Source organism: Cydia fagiglandana, chromosome 21 (assembly GCF_963556715.1).
Source record: "Cydia fagiglandana chromosome 21, ilCydFagi1.1, whole genome shotgun sequence".
NCBI lineage: Eukaryota > Metazoa > Arthropoda > Insecta > Lepidoptera > Tortricidae > Cydia > Cydia fagiglandana.
The window spans coordinates 6,163,502-6,183,289 of record NC_085952.1 but is presented as its reverse complement, the minus strand read 5'-3'; the positions used below and the strand labels follow the sequence as shown (position 1 = coordinate 6,183,289).

The window sequence follows — 19,788 nt, the reverse complement described above, 5'->3', positions numbered from 1 at the left end:
CCCCGCAAAAATCGGCAGACTGTTTTGTACAGAAAATGACAGCCAAGACATCTCCAGTTACTAAATGCTCTAAGGGCCATATACGGCCAAGTTGATGCAAAAGGTCTGTGCAAACTTAGAGTAAATAGTCTAGGTGTCTAACTGAAGTATTTTGCCCAGGTCAAATGATCTACATGGACAACTGGAGGATGATGATGTACCTGGGGACCCCTGTGATGCCGGACCTCTCTGCGCTGGTCTCCACGGGCTTGTACATCAACGACTTGTCCATGCATGACTTCAGCAGGTAACATACAATCGGGAAATGTATTAGAGATTAACTAGATACGATATAGTAAAGATATTTGACGTCCCACGGCAAAAGGTACCTTATGGCGGTTGGCGGGTTATTATTAACGTCGCTCCAATATTATTGCGGCCTTATACGACGTAAGCGCCACCCGCCATAAGGTGCCTTTTGTCGTGGAACGTCACATAACTTTACTATTAATCAGATCTGCGTATGTGTGCAATGTGCCTAATGATTATTTTATTCGCAGAGTTTTTTTTTTACTATTTCATATCTAGTGAATCTCTAATTCATTTCCCGAATCGCGGCGCCAGCGCCAATTCAAACTTTCATTTCGATGTCAAAGTCTTTTTACTATCATTCGCGCAATTAGCTCACGCCTCACGCCAGACTAAAATTTTTTAGGCAGTCAAACTCTAAAATTTCAAAAAAATCTACCTACAGTCATTTCTTCAGCACGCGAGTTAGGATTAGACCTTGGAAGTAACATCTAAAAGTGACACAATAAGAAAGCGGTACCTGAAATGATAAATGATAATATTTTGCCCCGTGGATTTTATATTAATAGCTAACCGTTAGTTATACGTATAAATATTCTCTTGTTAAGTACGCATTAAAGAACATAGAAATGTCTTAATTAAGGTAATTCTCTGAATTACTTTTAAATCATTTGGACCGTAATTTACATTATAATTAGACGAAAATTTAATTACTTCACGACATTGTCCGGATGTTGACAATGTCGTACAATGTAGATCATGTAGCTACTTTAATATACCCCCAAAGTTTGATAATCTTTCTAAGTGCCTATAGGCCAGTCAAATTAGATCCAAAAACAGGAAGGAATTCTTGCTAGGAATTCATTCCTTGGAGGAATGAATTCCTAGCAAGCAGGAAATAGTTTTAATACCTTCATTTGGTCCTAAATGCGTGTAATCCGAGTTTGCTCCATCCCAGAAGGTGTGGATAAATTTTGAGAGCCTTGGGAGAGAACTTTGCGGTCGTCGACAGGCCACCCGAGCCAATCGGACACTATCTGATTGGTGCGATCTCTCTTCCGGTGTTCCGCAGGGCGGTATACTTTCCCCACTGCTTTTTTCTATTTTTGTTGATTTAATTACCCCCTTCATAAATTGCTCATATCACCTGTACGCCGATGACTTGCAATTGTACACTCAAGTTAAGATCGATGAAATAGATGAGGCTGTATTGCGCCTAAATAATGACCTTTCTAGCATAGCATCCTGGTCGAATGATTTCGGGATCGTTGTCAACCCGTCTAAGTGTCAGGCTATCGTTCTTGGGAGCCCACGTTCAGTTTCTCTCTCTGACTTCGCACATGTAAGACCGATTCTCTTTGAGGGTACGGTAATACCACTATCATCCCAAGTGAGAAACCTGGGGTTGATCATTGATCGGGGCCTTACTTGGGAGCCACAGGTTTCTGACGTGTGTCGCAGAGTTACAAATACCCTGAGAGCATTGTACAGGTTTAAACATTTCCTGCCGGCCAGTACTAAAACTTTACTCATTCAGGCTCTTGTGCTTCCAGTCATTGATTATAGTGATGTGTGCCTTACCAACCTTTCACAAGGACTCTTAGACAGACTGGATAGACTTTTAAACAGCTGTATTAGATTTATCTTCGGCCTCCGCAAGTACGACCATGTCTCTGCCTTTCGACGGAAACTTAATTGGCTTCGTGTACGGGAACGCAGGTGCCTCAGGGTGCTGTGTATGCTCTACAACATATTAAACGACCCAGCGATACCGGAGTACCTGCGGTCTAAATTCCAGTTTGTTACCGCACAGCCAGGCCGTGAGCTACGTTCCTCCCGAAAACTAACTCTGTCAGTTCCATTGTATCGCTCCGGATCCATGACCAACTCCTTCACCATGCATGCGATTCGTCTTTGGAATTCCCTCCCTCTCGAGATAAGGCAAAGTCAGACCAAAACTTTGTTTAAAATCAAGTTGCGCAGACATCTTTTAGAAAAGTCTCTTAGCTAAGTCTCATAAAAATCTGAAAGCAGGTATATATATATATATATATATATATATAATATTATATTATATGTACCCATATGTATGTTAGTATATTATGTATGTATAAGTAAGTATATTATAGCAATATATATATTTGAAATTGTATGTTGTTCAACATAAAAATGTATACTTAATAGTTAATTTTTCGTACTTTTAATTTTTCTTGCACCTATTACTACTTGTTCTCTGTTTGGCCCAAAGGTTAACTGGTAGAGAATGCCTTCTGGCATTAAGTTCGCCTTTTGTACAATTTTTACTGTGCAATAAAGTTTAAATAAATAAATAAAAATACATTTTACCTTGGATTGGCAAATTATACGATGTAGAAGGAACCCAACATCAATTTCAATGTCACTAACAGCAAGGTTATTGTGGATCAGATATTGGTGATAAAAAATATCGGATTTCAACACGATTTTACCAAAAAAAAAAAGAAATTTAAAGTGGCGGGCGTTTTTTACAATCTTTGAGTATGAATTCATATTAAGGTACCTTTCGGATCCTCGAATGTCAATTTGTAACATGATAAGAGCAAATTTTCCGTCGTACGTATCCTTTTTAAACTACAAGCAAAAAACGGAAAAAGAACAACTTTTTTTCCACAACACCTGGAATGGAGCAAATTCGGAATTAGATTAATTTAAAACCAAATGAAGGTATTAAGACAATACCCAGCTTGCTGGGAATTTATTCCTGTAAAAATCTAATTTGACTGGACTACTATGTGTGTCAAAAAGTTTGTATTACATTGTATGTACTCAGCAACCGCGTCAATGCCTAAAATCTGAACTGAACTTCTATTATTAGTTATTACTCTTGGTATAGGTATTTCGCATTTAATAAATCGTTGGACAAACAAAACAAAGATAAAATGTATTTAATAATTCCTTGGGCGAATTGTTCAGGGAACTGGGTCGGCGGCTGAGGGAGAGGGGTAACGACCCCCGTTCTGGGTCTTGGCTGGTCCAACAGATCTCCATCGCTATACAGCGCGGCAATGCTGCAAGTGTGATGGGGACTTTTGGACCGGGCATAACATAGAACGGGTTTTGGGTTAGGTAGTTTTAAGTAATATTATTTATATTAGTTTTAATTATGTACCTAGTATAAAATGTAAGGATTTTTGTTAGTTTGTCATTTTATGTGTAAATTTTGTCTTCTTTTGTATGATGTACCTATTGTCCTTTGTGAATAATAAAATCATCCTTTTAAGCATTTAATAATAGACTACATATTTGTATTCTTCTAATAACTTCGTTAATTCCAGACATTTTAATCCTCTGATGCCAAAAGTTCTATAATATTCAGAAGGTCTCAATAGGGACTATTTATAAAGTTGTCTTGAGAAATTTGAGAAGCAATTTATCAATTTTGTATTAATATTTTCGGGTTTATAAAGTTTGACATTATTTTTAGAAAATGAAGAGGCTATTAATTCAGTGAAATATAATATTATTTATCTTCATATCTAATCGGCTTTTCTCGTTTCGAGTTTCATATTACTAGTATTCATTATAAGAGGATTAACAAAAAGGAAAATGAAAATAATTAAGAACAGTAACGACTATTCACATTGCTATCACACAACAACAAATAGTTTCAAGGAAAATGAGGAAATTAAGAAGAGATTCATTACAGCTAATAACAAAAAAAAACCGGGCAAGTGCGAGTCGGACTCGCGCACGAAGGGTTCCGTACCATAATGCAAAAAAAAAAACAAAAAAAAGCAAAAACAAAACGGCCACCCATCCAAGTACTGACCACTCCCGACGTTGCTTAACTTTCGTCAAAAATCACGTTTGTTGTATGGGAGCCCCATTTAAATCTTTATTTTATTATGTTTTTAGTATTTGTTGTTATAGCGGCAACAGAAATACATCATCTGTGAAAATTTCAACTGTCTAGCTATCACGGTTCGTGAGATACAGCCTGGTGATAGACGGACGGACGGACGGACGGACGGACGGACGGACGGACGGACAGCGAAGTCTTAGTAATAGGGTACCGTTTTACCCTTTGGGTACGGAAGCCTAAAAAGAATCTGTTTAATAATGATAATGTCCGAATAATCGATGAACATACTTTAAATAAAGATCTCGACAAATTGAACTTCCTCCTTTTTGGAACCCTAAAAATGGTAGCCAAATGGCAAAAAACGGAACCTTCGAAACGGAACTTCCACCGAAAATTGGTTTGAACGAGATCTAGTAAGTAGTTTTTTTAATACGTCTTTTATTATTTTAATTAATTTTATTATGTTACTTCCTGCTACGGAACCCTTCATGGGCGAGTCCGAATCGCACTTGGCCGCTTTTTTCTGAAGTCGATGAAATATGATTAATGATTTCATATGAAAAAGGTTATACCTAACCATGTTGTCACGAAAATTGTAGTTGGGTAAGTACCTACTTACCACTCAAACCTTTTTTAAACTTCTAGAGACCTGATGTTAGCCGGCACGCAGCAATCCGTGGAGCTCAAACTAGCCCTGGATCAGGAGCAGCAGAAGAGCAAGAAACTAGAAGAATCCATGAGAAAACTGGACGAGGAGATGAAGAGGACTGACGAGCTCTTATACCAGATGATACCTAAGCAAGTTGCTGATCGACTAAGGAAGGGGGAGAACCCTATTGATACGTGTGAGGTAAGTTTTTATCTATGTTTTTAAGCAAGTAACTGAAACAGGATATGAGGTGAGGATTCTGAGGTAAAGCTGGATGAGGAGATGAAAAGGACTAACGAGCTCTTGTACCAGATGATAATACCTAAGCAAGTTGCCGATCGACTAAGGAAGGGGGAAGAACCCTATTGATACGTGTGAGATAAGTTTTTATCTATGTTTTCAAGCAAATAACAGAAACAGGGTATGAGGTGAGGATTCTGAGGTAAAACTGGATGAGGAGATGAAAAGGACTAACGAGCTCTTGTACCAGATGATACCTAAGCAAGTTGCTGATAGACTAAGGAAGGGGGAGAACCCTATTGATACGTGTGAGGTAAGTTTTTATCTATGTTTTCAAGCAAATAACTGAAACAGGGTATGAGGTGAGGATTCTGAGGTGAAACTGGATGAGGAGATGAAAAGGACTAACGAGCTCTTGTATCAGATGATACCTAAGCAAGTTGCCGATCGACTAAGGAAGGGGAGAACCCTATTGATACGTGCGAGGTAAGTTTTAGTCGATGTTTTCAAGCAAATAACTAAAACAGGACGAGTGTGAGGTGAGGATTCTGAGGTAAAAACTGGATAAGAAGATGAAAACGAACTGATTTACTCTTGTACCAGTTGATACCTAACCTAACCTAAGCAAGTTGCTGGTCAACGCCAAAGCGGAAAACCCCTATTGATACCTACTTATGAAGTGAGTTATTGAGTTGAGATTATCTAAAATTTACATTCGGGGTTTAGGTGCTGTGCATGTTGAGCGATGTGGTTTTAAGAAACAGTCGTGCCTTCATATCAAACGATTCTTCTTAACACAAGACCTTTTACTAGTGCGTACGCATAAAAGTACAAAAGCAGTCTCTCTTGGATTTAAAGGTATTCTTATGAGGTATTTGGTACAACGAGAGTACCCGTTTTCATTGATCTTCAATATAATTTTTAAGTTTCTTTCACATCTCATGAAACAAGAAAGCATATAATGCAAACTTTCTCTCAGTTATCCGTTCAAGAAGTATCTTAAAGCGAATTTGAGTGAGTTGGTTATTATTTTGTATATTTTATACCTTACGCTACAAAACTTAAGTTTCAATTTTACTTAGTATCGGAAATTCGTCTGCAACTTACAAAGTTATATTCAAGTTCATTTTAACTTTAGTGTCTGCTTAGCATAGATATTGATGAGGGCACTTGCATTGAAAATAAGATTCATGTGAATATTGCTTATCATTTGTGAACAATTTGTCACATTTCACACTCACAATACTCACATGCGTAGCATAATATTCTTAAAAGGATAGATGTAATAAAGGTCATCCCCGTGGATAACCCTCAATTAGGTGGTGTGGAGTAAATTGGTCCCCTGGAGCTAACTGCACTTAGAGAGGGCTCTATCTAAATCGCTGTGAAAATGACTAGGTGGAACTATTATGTTAACTTGGACCCCTATTCGACAAGTTATGTTTGACGTATCGCGTTGATCTCCGCTTGATGTGGGAAAAAATCCAATATCCTTATGGCTCCTCTACACGATGTTCCAACGCCGGCCACTCCAAGGGGCGCAACCATGCGGTAAAATAAGATAGCAATATCACTTGCTCCCTCTAACGCATAAATGCGTCCCTTGCAGTGGCCGGCATTGGCCCATCGTGTAGAGGAGCCATTAGACATAGTTAAAATAAAATTAAGGGCCAGATTTTTTACAAATGTTACACATGAAATACGTAATAGGCACTGATTATAGTGTGTTTTGTTATCCGACACCGCACCAAGGTACGAGACGTGGGTGACGTCATCACCAAGCTTAAATGGAGTTGGGCGGGACATGTTGCTAGGCAGAGTGATGGCAGGTGGACCAAAATGTTAACGGATTGGTGGCCGCTTTCGGATGAAAGAAGCTCCTGGCGTTCGTTGGCTCGTTGGGTGGATGACATTCGGAAAATCGCGGAGTACTTTTGGATGAGACTAGCCCAGGACCGGGATAAGTGGCGTACACGAAGAGAGGCCTATGCTCAGCAGTGGGCGACTGAAGGCTAGACTTATGATGATGATGATGATGTTGTTTTGTTTTTTTCCAGATGTTCCACAGCGTGTCCATCCTCTTCTCCGATGTGGTCACGTTCACGGAGATCTGCTCCCGCATCACCCCCATGGAAGTGGTGTCCATGCTAAACGCCATGTACTCCATATTTGATACACTTACTGAACGGAACCGCGTCTATAAGGTATGTGTATTATGTGTATAATGAATCATGGACGTCAGCTGCCGCTCCGTTGGTGGGTTACCGACGTGGTCACGTTCACGGAAATCTGCTCCCGCATCACCCCCATGGAAGTGGTGTCCATGTTAAACGCCATGTACTCCATCTTCGATACATTTACTGAACGGAACCGGGTCTATAAGGTATGTGTATTAGAGATGCACCGGATATTGGGTTACTATGCGGTATCCGGCCATTAATTAAACATTCGGCCGGATACCGGATAGTGGCCTATTATCCGTCCGGATACCGTATAGTAACAATGCTTGATTTCGGAGTAAACAATCGTACGCGTTTATTATTTTAAAACAATTTATTTTTTAAACATTCCACTCACAAGCACGCGCACTCATTTCGAACCTAGAAATGAGTCCGCGCAAACGTTCGCTACGAGCCAAACCTGCATAATGCGCACCTGAAAAACCGTATAATTCCGCCGGCCGAAAATTTGGCGGCCGGATACCGAATATTTGAGCGATGGTCAGGCCGAATATCCAGTATCCGGCAAAACAACTATACAATGCATCTCTAATGTGTATTATAGGGAGAGCTTATGCGTTGTCAGCATTCTGCGCGCCTACGGAAGGTCCAACGCATAGTTAGCTCCTTAGTTGTCTCCTGTAGGGCTAAGATGGTCGGCTCTTTATTACTTATCACTTATCACCATGCAAATATATAAGTGCGAAAGTGACGCACGGCATGACAAGTGATAAAAATGCGACCATGGTATACAGGGTGTCCCAGAATTCGACGTCAAGCCGTAAACGGATGATAGACCAAGTCATAACAGTTATCATAAAAAAAAAAAAATCCAACTCATGTTTTTTAAAAATTATGGTCACTTTAAAAATTCACTAAAAAATCCACACCCTGTAATGGTTCTTTAACTCTTGTTACTACAAATTCCATAATTTATTCTAATTTTTTTATTATTGTGTAATCTTGAATAATTACAGGGTGTGGATTTTTTAGTGAATTTTTAAAGTGACCATAATTTTTAAAGAACATGAGTTGGATTTTTTTTGTATTTTTATGATAACTGTTATGACTTGGTCTATCATCCGTTTACGACTTGACGTCGAATTCTGGGACACCCTGTATACCGCTTCAGGTCGTGATTAATTACGATCACGTTCATAATTAAGTACTCCTATATTTCTTATTTCATACTCCCAGATACCCAGATATGTATCGGGTTACCCTGTACTAACTCGGGGTTAACCGGTTAAACCTGGAATAACCATGATTAACAGTTCAATTTGACACAGTGTTAACATTTTAACGGGGTGAGTGGGATGGCGCAAGTGGGTTTAAGATAGATTACAGAGGACGAAACAACAATGTTTGTCTAACCCCTACTCAGATAACAAACCTGGGCAAATGTTCGCCACAAGCCCACAAGTTGGGTCACTGTTAATTAAAACTTTCAAGTTTACTTTAATAGGTCCCATGCCACTCGATTTTCATCGAGATTAGACTAAATTTAGAACAATATATCTTTTTTATCCCGTCTCCGTTCGCTCTTTACCGTATTTTTGCTCAAACCATTTAAAGTTGAAACTGATTTACCGATTTTGCGAGCGAAAACGTTCAAATATCGACGCCATTACTACCGAATCGCTTTTTGTTATCCTACTACGCAAGTTGTGCATATTAACGAATAGCGAGGCGCCCCGGCTTCACACGGGTTACACAAATACACCTAAACCTTCCTCAAAAATCACTCTATTGGTAGGCGAAAACCGCATGAAAATCCGTTCAGTAGTTTTTGAGTTTATCGCGAACATATAGTTTTTTTTAGCATTAGAAATAAGGTAAACAATCTTGATGTGTCTTTTAATTGAAAAACACATTTTAAAAATAAGTTACGGCAAATATGTAACAATTATGAATCTAATACGATCATTTATATTCTTCTAAAAAAGTTTTTGATTATTAAAAAACGTTTTTCAATTAAAAGACATGTCAAGATCGCTTACCTTCTTGCAAGTTCTTTCTAATTTCTAAAAAAATTAACTATAGGTACATACACAATCAGACAGACGCGGTGGGGGACTTAGTTTTATAAGATGTAAGTGATTGTTGATATTTAATGCTACTATTAACAGCCATTGGAATTTTTGTGTACGCGTGCACGCGATGGGGCAGCATGAAATCTGTTGAATATCCAAAGAAAACTTTAAGAATCTATAATTGCAGGTGGAAACGATAGGAGATGCTTATATGGTTGTATCCGGAGCTCCTGAAAAAGAAGACAACCACGCCGAGAAAGTCTGCGATATGGCGCTTGACATGGTGGACGCCATCACTGACCTTAAGGATCCTAGCACAGGTACGGAACAACACAATTATGAAGACTCCTGCCAAATAGTGGACCCCTGACTCCTGACTGTGGACTCCTGAGGGCTTATGAGAAAGTTTGAGATTTGAGGATTGACATGTTGGATGCTTTACCTTAGGATAGTATTCCACCTGTCCAATTTCTTGGTTCATTTTTATTGCGTCTCAGTCTCTCATTAAGCAAAATGTGAGAAAAATACACATTGGACAGGTGGAATGCCAACCTTAAGGATTGGGCACGGAATGACAAGTAATTTACCATCTAAGAACTAAAAACAAAAACGGCCGTTTTAACTTTGGATTCATAGATTGACGAATCCAGCAACATAAAAACTATAGTTTGATGTTTTCATTACAAAATACAGTACGTAGCGGCCCCCTTTCTTAAATACCTGTCGTTAAATTTAAATAATCACAATAATTTAGCAGAGGCGCTAGTGTGCACGATGAAGGGCTCTTAACAGTCTTAACTGATAGATCGATATGTCCGCCAACGAAACTTTCCACCGTTCCTGTTCTAGGTTCTCATCTCTCTATAAGAGTGGGAGTCCACTCCGGCGCAGTCGTAGCCGGCATTGTTGGCCTCAAAATGCCTCGATACTGCCTCTTCGGAGATTCCGTCAACACCGCCTCGCGAATGGAGTCCACCTCGGAAGCCATGAGGATCCATATATCGGAGACGACGCAAGAGCTACTCTCACCCTCTTATATGGTGCAGGAGAGGGGGGAAATACAGGTTAAAGGGAAAGGTTAGTGCTTATTACATAAATACCATATATTATAATTTATAGTGCTGGGCTACTTTGTCTACATTGAAATAACTAGGCAACAGCTTCATAAATGTCCCATTTTCACAGAAGTTTAACGTTGTGTCAACGCAAAATTAATGTAGACTTAATATGATTAGATTTAAGTAAGTATCTACTATGCGAAAAGAGAAAATTAAGGTAGTGACGTATCAGGAGCTCAAAACAGTGGCAGAGAGAAGAACGGAATGGTGTTCACTCCACCGATAAGAGCTAGGCTCTTAAGAATAATGATGATGATGAAGCGAAAACTGCAAATCTTACCTCACTCTATGAAAAGGACCGGAAATTGTAAAAATGATATTTTGTAACTTCTTATAAAGTTGTGTCTAACATACTTTCTTTCGTGACAATTTAGTCATAAGGCTCTCTGAAATACTCTGAATTTACCAGGAGGTCTAATGTCATCTTTTGAAAGCCAAATTTTAGTTCTAAATAGAAGGCGCAAATAAATAAATTATGAATAAGGTTTCTAACTGTAATCAATTTCAATTTGCAGGCTCAATGAAGACCTACTGGCTCGAAGGTAGAGAGTCCAGACCTTCCCTAACCAAGGTGATATCGCCCCAACTCCAGCCAGGCATGGAGCCAGAATGGGAGCGAGCGGCTGATGTCAGAGACTCCATCGCCGAGTATTCTGCGCAGCAGTTCTTGAATAAGGAGAACAACGGTTTGCAGGCAAATGCCGTGCAGAACTCTGGACCGAGCTCGTTGGTCAGTCTATCAGGTAAAGATCCAAGTCTTTGTCATCATCATCATCATATCAGCCTTTAATCAGTCACTGCTGAGCATATGATAGGCCTCTCTTGGAGTACGCCGCTTATCCCGGTCCCGAGCCAATCTCCTCCAGAAGTGACCCGCAATCTTGCGAATGTCGTCCACCCAATGAGCCAACGGACGCCATCAAGCACTCCTTTCGTCTGTAAGCGGCCACCATTCCGTTAACATTTTGGCCCACCTGCCATCACTCTGCCTGGCAACAATGTCCCGCCCAGCTCCATTTGAGTTTGTCATGTCATGTCTCTTGTTAAGACCTCTTAAACTTTTGACAACTGACGCGCGCGGCAACAGCCGAATCCACATACCGGCCACGATAGGCGTAGCATTCAAAGGGTTAAAACTCTCGTAGAATGTTGTGAAGTGAAGTATTTATCACAAATATTCATTCCTGAGTTATTAAGTAGATGATTTCTATATTGTCGTCTACGAGTAGTATTTGCCACAACACAAGCCTTATTTGAACTTACTGCTAGATAAGGTCGATGTATGAAAAGTATTTTATTTATTTAACTAGTCATCCAAATCTTCCTATTCTAGGGAACACTTTAGCCCAGCCGTCAACCCAAACAGTCCGAAACTCAGGGCACGCGACACCAACTGTGACGTCACCTGTAGAAGAACGACGGATGTACTCGCCTGTCACTTTCCAAGATGTCGCGCGACGGAGCTTAGCTAACTCGCCGAATAGGACTGAGAAGCCCAGAGGTATGTCTCCCTCACACGTACAGCCAATGGCCACGCCACTTCAACAGTCACGTAACCAGTGAATGAACTTCTTCTTTCTCGCATCAACCCGGCATTTTTGCCACGGCTCATGGGAGCCTGGGGCCCGCTTGACAACTAATCCCAAGGACGTAGGCACTAGTTTTTACGTAAGCGACTGCCATCTGACCTTCCAACCCAGAGGGGAAACAAGGCCTTATTGCGATTAGTCCGGTTTCCGCACGATGTTTTCCTTCACCGAAAAGCAACGGGTAAATATCAAAATAGGTATCAAAGGATTGATTCACCCCGCGCCGCATCGCTTCGCTTCGCGTTCGCGTGTTGTTCGCCTACGTAGTACCAGGTAGCAATGCACGCACGAGAACTTTCCAAAGTTGCGAAACTTTCCACATGAGAATTTCTCGGTAACTTCTGAGAATGTTCTCGAGAACGAGAATTTATTTATTTATCGTAGTTTATACCATGAATATTCACGATAGTTTAGGTGTAGTCCTTACCCCCAGAAAATTCCGACTTTTGGTCGTCCGCTTCCGGTCAGAAAAATGTATGACGGCCCGGCCAAACGGTCAGACTTAGGTGGGGGGTGCTCGACCAAATGTCATAGAGGGATTCTGGCAGTTTTTGATGCCGCCATTTTTTTTTTCAATATGGCCGCCTTTTTTTAACTTTTTTAATTTTGTTCTAGTGCGCTGAAATTTTGGTCACTGAATCTCGGGATCCTCTAGATACCTATGAAAAAATTATTTTTGGAAAAATGCTACAATTGCGGGAAAACTGGCCACTTTTATTTTGTATGGCAACTTTTAAACGGTACGTGATAGGTGGGGGGTGCTCGACCAAATGTCATAGAGGGCCCCGAGATAAAACAAACTGCATTAAAAAAATCAAAATGGCCGACAAAAAGTTTTTAATTTTTCAAGTTGGTCCGAGCGCGCTGAGATTTGGCATGGCGGGAGATAGAGTAGAGGCCTCTAGATTCTAATGAAAAAAAAAATTGTTGGAAAAATTTGTCGAAAGTCGAAATGTTCTCTGAAATACAGTGAGAATTTAAGCAATTTATTGGTAAACTTATCACATCAACAAAATAGCTAACTGTAATAGACAATAATATATGCATAATAACATTTAGTTTTAAGTTATGCCTATTTAAACTTTATTTCAAGTATATTCTCTTGTTTAAACAATAATTTCCATGTTGCAGGAATGTTCTGAGAACATTCTCGAGAACGTTTCCGCTTTTTGGGAATGTTCTGCAATTTGTACATTGCTAGTACCAGGTAGTACGCTACGTCAGACACTAGAGATTAGTCACTTTTCCTTTAATATATGGAATTTATTTCCATTTATAATACCCTGTTTGCAGATTCGCGGTCTAATTCGGCGAGCCTGGGCGGCAACTGGGCTGATACAGAGTCTCTCGCTACGGACCCTGCGAGGACCATCGACAGCCTCAATTCTATTTGGTAAATTGATGCTAAGTTTACTTTAAATCAGCGGTCGGTAACCTTTTAGCAGCCAAGGCGGGCCACATAGTAGTTAAAGAAGTTGACGCGGGCCGCACTTAGTTATATTTAATGACTTTATCAGACATCGTCGTTTGTCAATATTACATACAAAATAGCTAGGGAGGCTCGCGGGCCGTTTGCAGCCCGCGGGCTGCCTGTTGCTTAACGCTGCCTTAAATGATCAGATATCCTTCTATGGATTCCCTAACCAAACGGTACCGTCGGTAATTAAAGGAAAAAAATGGAAAAAGTTAACGCTTCCGGCAGGACTTGGATATTCGAAGTATCGCGAAGACGGGTCTGCTTGTTAAAAAAATCGGTACCGTCGGTACCAAACGGTACCGAATTACTTAAGTATTCCTTTCATAAACCTTAACAGGTCAACAGTTAAAAAAACCTTCACTTAATAACCTATCGTAAAATTTCAAGAAACGTAATGATTTTTCACGTTTTTTCATGTTTTATAAAGGATTCCTTCCCTTGTACAGTCAGACAAGAAAGTGGTCTACCACTTTTCGACTCTATCATCTGATTGATAGAGTCGAAAAGTGGTAGACCGCTTTCTTGGCTGACCGTACCTATTTAATTAGTCTAAGCTTTGGTCTAAGCAATAACACGTCAGCGACTGTCATTCGTCCGTCTGTAGTTACAGTGCGACGTCCCCTTGCAGAAACGGTACCGCGCCCCCCTCCAAAGAAAGGAAGGAGAGCATCGGCGATGCAGCTGTAAGTTTTATACGACTTCCTAGTTCTATGAGGTGGGGCACCCGGGTGGAAACCGTCCGTCTGGGTGTCCCAGAGGGCCTACCGCGAACCAAGTTCGACGTATTACCTTTCTGTCGCACTTATAAATTTGTACGTAAGTGTGACAAGGAGACAACACGTCGAACGTGGTTCGCGGTAGACCCTCAGATACCGCTGGAGTGACGAAGCCCTAATATAACAGATCTGTCCGCCCTCGGAATACCCAGATGGTCTGAAGTGGCGCAGAATAGGGAAGTGGCGTTCTCTTCTATCAGAAGCCAAGGTTCTTTTTGGGTCACTAAGCCAGTGAAGTACAATCGCCTGCGCTCGCGGTGTTCCAGTTAAGAAAAAAATGCCTTAATCCTTGCAACCGAGCGGCTACCAGGCTACCTGCAAGATGCAAGGCGTTCAAACCGTTCAAACGAGTATCGGCAGTATCGCCCTAAGGGTGGAGCACCGCGAGCGCAGGCGATTGTACCTAAGTAAGTTCTGGTTCTAGTGTTTGATACCTACTTACTTGCCGCCTCAGCGATGATAATGACAGGTCTGTGAGCCGCCCAGACATTAAATCTTGCCAAGACAACTGTCGGCTATTGATATACACTTGTCAAACGCTAGGACGCTTACCTTTATTCATATTTACTCTTAATATTAAGGTACAGATGTAGTGCATAATTATTTTCCATAGTATTTCACGGAAACGTACGAACGTGTCTTGCTATTTCTTCAGTCAGTCGGTCTCGATACAAAAACTACTGAGTACCTCCTACCCTCCACACTATACTGAGGTTGACTGAAGTAGCATGACAAATACGAATTTTCCGAGAAAATACGATGGAAAACAATTATGCACTACATTGGTACATACTTAATTATGTATTTTTTAATATCGCATCGTTTAAATACCTATATTTACATTAATAGCTATACCATGACACTTTTAAAGTGTCTTGGCATAAAATAATCTGATTTGTTCCCTAATTGTAATTTCGCTTAACTTGAATACTTAAGTATACTTTACCTATAAGTTTAACTTTGGTGATATAAATACCACTGCGTTACAGTGCGTGGCTCGAATGTCCGCAGTACACTCGGCGCCGCCCGCGTGCGTCGTCACAGACTCGTCACATCCACACAGCGCAGAGGAAATAGGTATCTATAACATACCTTACTGTATAATACCACTGCGTTACAGTGCATGGCTCGAATGTCCGCAGTACACTCGGCGCCGCCCGCGTGCGTCGTCACATCAACACAGCGCGGAGGAAATAGGTAGCTAAAGCTATAACATACTTACCGTATATACTACTGCGTTACAGTCTGTCTATCGAATCTCTGCTGTATACTCGGCGCCGCCCGCGTGCGTCGTCACAGACTCGTCAGCGTCACATCAAAACAGCGCAGAGGAAATAGGTAGCTATGACATACCTTACCGAATAATACCACTGCGTTACAGTGCGTGGCTCGAATGTCCGCAGTACACTCGCCGCCGCCCGCCTCGTCACAATTTTGTCACATCAACACAGCGCAGAGCAGAGCAGCGTAGCTAGAAGAATGTTTGAATTATTTCCGTTCCATTCATATAAGTACAATAAAGGTCCCTTCTTTGCCTACAGGGAGCCTTGTCAAGACACCCGATATGATTTTGCTTGTAAAATTAATTAAAAGCTTAATTTTGGTTTCTCTCATAGCGACTGCGCCAACTAAACTTTAAGTAGGTTTAATAACCGAGTTGATTTATGAAAAACAATAACCCTATAAACATTCTTGTATATAAAAAAACAACGGGTTGCACTCTGGGAGTGCCGGCAGAAATGAAAACTCAATAACATTGTAAGAGTTTTTCGATCAGGTCACGTGTCCGTATTACGTAGCGTCTTACGTGTTACGTTCTCGCAAGTTTAACATTTTTTCCCCATCACAAAAACTGCATAGCGCCGCTAAAGAAGTTTTCACTTCAAAAATCTAAGAATACAATAGAAGAATAGTATAGAGAATTAAAGAATTGTACTGTATCATTTCAGAAACCGACACAGAATACCAAGACGCGCACGAACTCAGCCAAAGCCACATCTGCACTGTCTCAGAGGCCATCACAGAAAACCCCAAACCTGGCAGAGTGGGACGCTTTAAAGCCCGGATAGCACCCCACAAAAGCTGCGTCACCAAATCCCATAAGGAATCATTAAAGGACAAAAACCCCCCTGTCCACGGGCACCATCACACGAAGAACGTGAATCACCACCAGTGTTGCGGCGCGTTCGGAAACCCACACGTGAGACATAAAAATAATTCTAGCTGTCAACTTATTTAGGATTTTAGTCCAACACGGGTAATTACACTTTAAATAGGCCTATGATGTATGTTGGGTACTTAGTGATGAGGCTCAATTTGACTTGTTTGATGGCAGCAGATATCGAACAATTTGGTGAAGTGTCTACCGCCGTCAGAGAGATGTCGAAGTTGTTTAAAGTCATGTTACAAATATCATGACTGTGCTGTTATTAAAATATTGAATTGAGTCCATCGGTTAAGGATTATAGAAACATTGGTGTTGTTATTTGGTCACATTATGCAAATATTAGGTGGTAAGTATTATCATTATTGAATTTGAATTAAAATTCAGTCAAGGTATTTACAGAAGAAAATAAAAATGTAATTTTGGTAGAATCTCATTTTTTTAGTTTTAGGTCTTTTTGTAAAATTGCTAGGTAGTCGTCGGGCATTTTTTTTTATTTCTACCAAATTATCATTGAACTTCCAGAACTCAGATTCTGACATTCCATGAATTTTCAAAATATAGTTCAGTCTTAGTGGCTAATTTGTACTAAATTTTAGTTTATTTCCATTCTTACAGAATACAAGGTTTGTGTTGTTATCAATTATCTAGTCCGATAAAGTATTGTTTTATTCGTCGACAATTTAATCGATTAAAAAATACTCATACGTTTATAAATCAATTAAAATGTAAATATATGTATTTTTTTTATAAGCTAAGCTTTTTGACATATTTTTATCGTTACAAATTGTGAAAGAAAACATTTCAATAATATATATCTGAATTATATCAATTTAAAATAAGAACGCACTATAAATAAATCATTAGAAACAATGTTAATATTTTTGAAGAAAAGGTATAGGTACCTTTTCTTCAAAAATATTAACATTGTATTATTTTATTTACAAAGGATTATTATTTTTCATAAAGTGATAGTTAAGTTCAATATAGTGTTAATTTGAGTTTTGAAGGATTTAAAATAACTAAAAAAACATCTGTGTTACACTGTTTGTGTTGATTACACCTGCGTTACCTGTTTATAATAATTGGATAAACCATAAAATAAATAATATATATTTTTACAATATTATAGTGCAGCCATAATCCATATCATTTTAAAGTAAAAAATATTTTGGAAAAATTTTATTCCAATAAATATGTTATTGAACTCAAAATTTCTATTGTATGATATTTAAGTTATTATTTTTATGGTGCATCGCCATTCCAAAGATAATTCCAAAGATTGTAGCTACAATCTAGTTAGCTATCAAGTTAAAAAGAGCTTTACACGATGACAATAGGAAATAAAATACCAAATTGTATAAGGTAAGGTGGAGTAAGACTAACATAGTTTATTTTGCTCGGGGGAAGACAAACAGTATGAGGATTCCATACAAGTGATAGTCTTACCCCGGTAATAGTCTTACCCCACCTTACTTTAACATAAAATTTATTGACACTGTTTAACAGTGGTTTCTATAGAATTTTATTATAGATTGATGTATACTTGGGAATAAATAATAGATACATACATAATATTCTATAAAAGTTGTTACTGCATTGCGGATTAAAGTAAGAATTACATATTTGTAGTGGTTTTCGCAACGAAATATAGTTATTTGATTGGAAAAATGAAGAAATAAAGTTATAATAAAGAGAGAAATAATAATAAGACATATATATCACAACTGTAGCTAAATTCTTATTTTATTTATAATCTAGATCCAAAGAAATGTAGTTAGATACCGAATGAGATTATATTTTTCAAGTTTAGGTCCAAATGAAACATGTGAGTATAGTATTGTATAATTTCAGTATTTTAGCTCGTAAGTTATAAAGTTAAACAATGTTTTTACTCTGAATGTTCCTGGTGTGTCTGTGTATACAATAAACTTGTAGTATTCAATATTTTATTCAACGTGTGGCACGTAGAAAAATAATAATAACATTTTTAAATTCACGAAACTACTGTGTCATAGTTGAACCTATATTTATATCATTATGTCGCTAATTTCGATATATATATCGGCAAATATTATACCTAACAAAGAATTTAATTATCGAAATATTTATTTTATTCATAAATATATTTTAGTAGACCAATCCGAAATTAAATGCCAAGTAATTTTGAGAAAATATTACGTTTACTGACTGTTTTTTTTATTTATTTATACTCTGGCAAGCTAACTTTGTCAGTAGAAAAAGGCGGCAAAGAATACACATCATGATTTACATTTAACTTGCATTTCGTTCACTAAAATATTATAAAGCGCAGTATTTCATTGATTACACATATTTTGAATGCAGACTCAAATATATCTGTAAAAAATATATAATATATATATGTTTAAAAAGTATATATTTTTAATTTAAAAGCATTGTAAATGCAGTCACGTCACAATTAGAAAACTAAGTACCTCTAGCTCTAGGGGATTAAGAATAAAAAAAACCTTGTGGTAATATGTATTTATAGCAAATTAATATTGCTTGGCGCAAAAAATACTCATTTGTTATATTATAGCTATATTCATTAATATAATCTCATCATTTGAAATATGCCTACGTAATAAAACTATCTAAATCCAAAGTTTTATACTCAAATGTAATTTAAATTGACACATATTATGTACAAGGTTGTCTTTATTACAAATCCGAAGTGATTTTTTTCGTATTTAATCAGTTTAAAATGTCGCATGCTAAGTCAATTAAGAATAATATTTTATCTAGTCTATTACTGTTGTACTCATTTTTTTCTTCACTACCTAATGTACTTATTTTGTTCACATTTTAAGATTTATATTTTGTACACGTTAGGTAAGTATTCCTTATTGGGAATTTTAAAAATACGACTGGAAAAGTGTAACAGTGATATTTTTAATAAAAAAAAATACGTTTTTTTTATTTGATTTCTCTCATTGTTGCATTTTGCCAGTGTGTGGTAATTTGTAGATATTATTATTAATGTTTCCTAGAGACAGTTTCTTAAAATGCGTTTTTGAACGTTGAATGTATAAATGTTAGCTAGAAATTTACAGGGTTTATAAAATTCATTTTTGTTGTGATTTGTATAAATCGCTCTATTTTAGCACGTTATCCTGTAGCGGACATATAATAGACACATTTGGTATTAAAATATTGAGGTGCTATAGGTATGGTGAAGAGTTAGACCAAGAAAAGTCTGCAATGATTTTCATAGCATAGTGTTATTTGTGACGTCCCACGACAAAAGGTACGTTATGGCGGCTGGCGCTTACGTCGCATAGCGCCGCAATAATATTAGAGCGACATTAATAATAGCGTAAGCGCCAACCGCCATAAGGTACCTTTACCCGTGGGACGTCACATTTAATTATTT

General features: G+C 38.5%; 1 protein-coding gene across 1 annotated transcript in view; it reads left to right on the top strand.

The window, feature by feature from the left end:
• Window positions 1-17,042, top strand: part of LOC134675261 (soluble guanylate cyclase 88E) — a 182,938-nt gene extending 165,896 nt beyond the window's left edge. The window contains exons 7-17 of the mRNA XM_063533481.1: window positions 160-286; window positions 4,775-4,979; window positions 7,076-7,222; window positions 9,458-9,590; window positions 10,120-10,347; window positions 10,904-11,131; window positions 11,722-11,889; window positions 13,271-13,370; window positions 14,059-14,137; window positions 15,220-15,307; window positions 16,180-17,042. Coding sequence (XP_063389551.1) covers window positions 160-286; window positions 4,775-4,979; window positions 7,076-7,222; window positions 9,458-9,590; window positions 10,120-10,347; window positions 10,904-11,131; window positions 11,722-11,889; window positions 13,271-13,370; window positions 14,059-14,137; window positions 15,220-15,307; window positions 16,180-16,469 — 1,793 coding nt within the window. The 3' untranslated portion in view covers window positions 16,470-17,042. The remainder of the gene's footprint in view (window positions 1-159; window positions 287-4,774; window positions 4,980-7,075; window positions 7,223-9,457; window positions 9,591-10,119; window positions 10,348-10,903; window positions 11,132-11,721; window positions 11,890-13,270; window positions 13,371-14,058; window positions 14,138-15,219; window positions 15,308-16,179) is intronic.
• The last annotated feature ends 2,746 nt before the right edge of the window (window positions 17,043-19,788 follow it).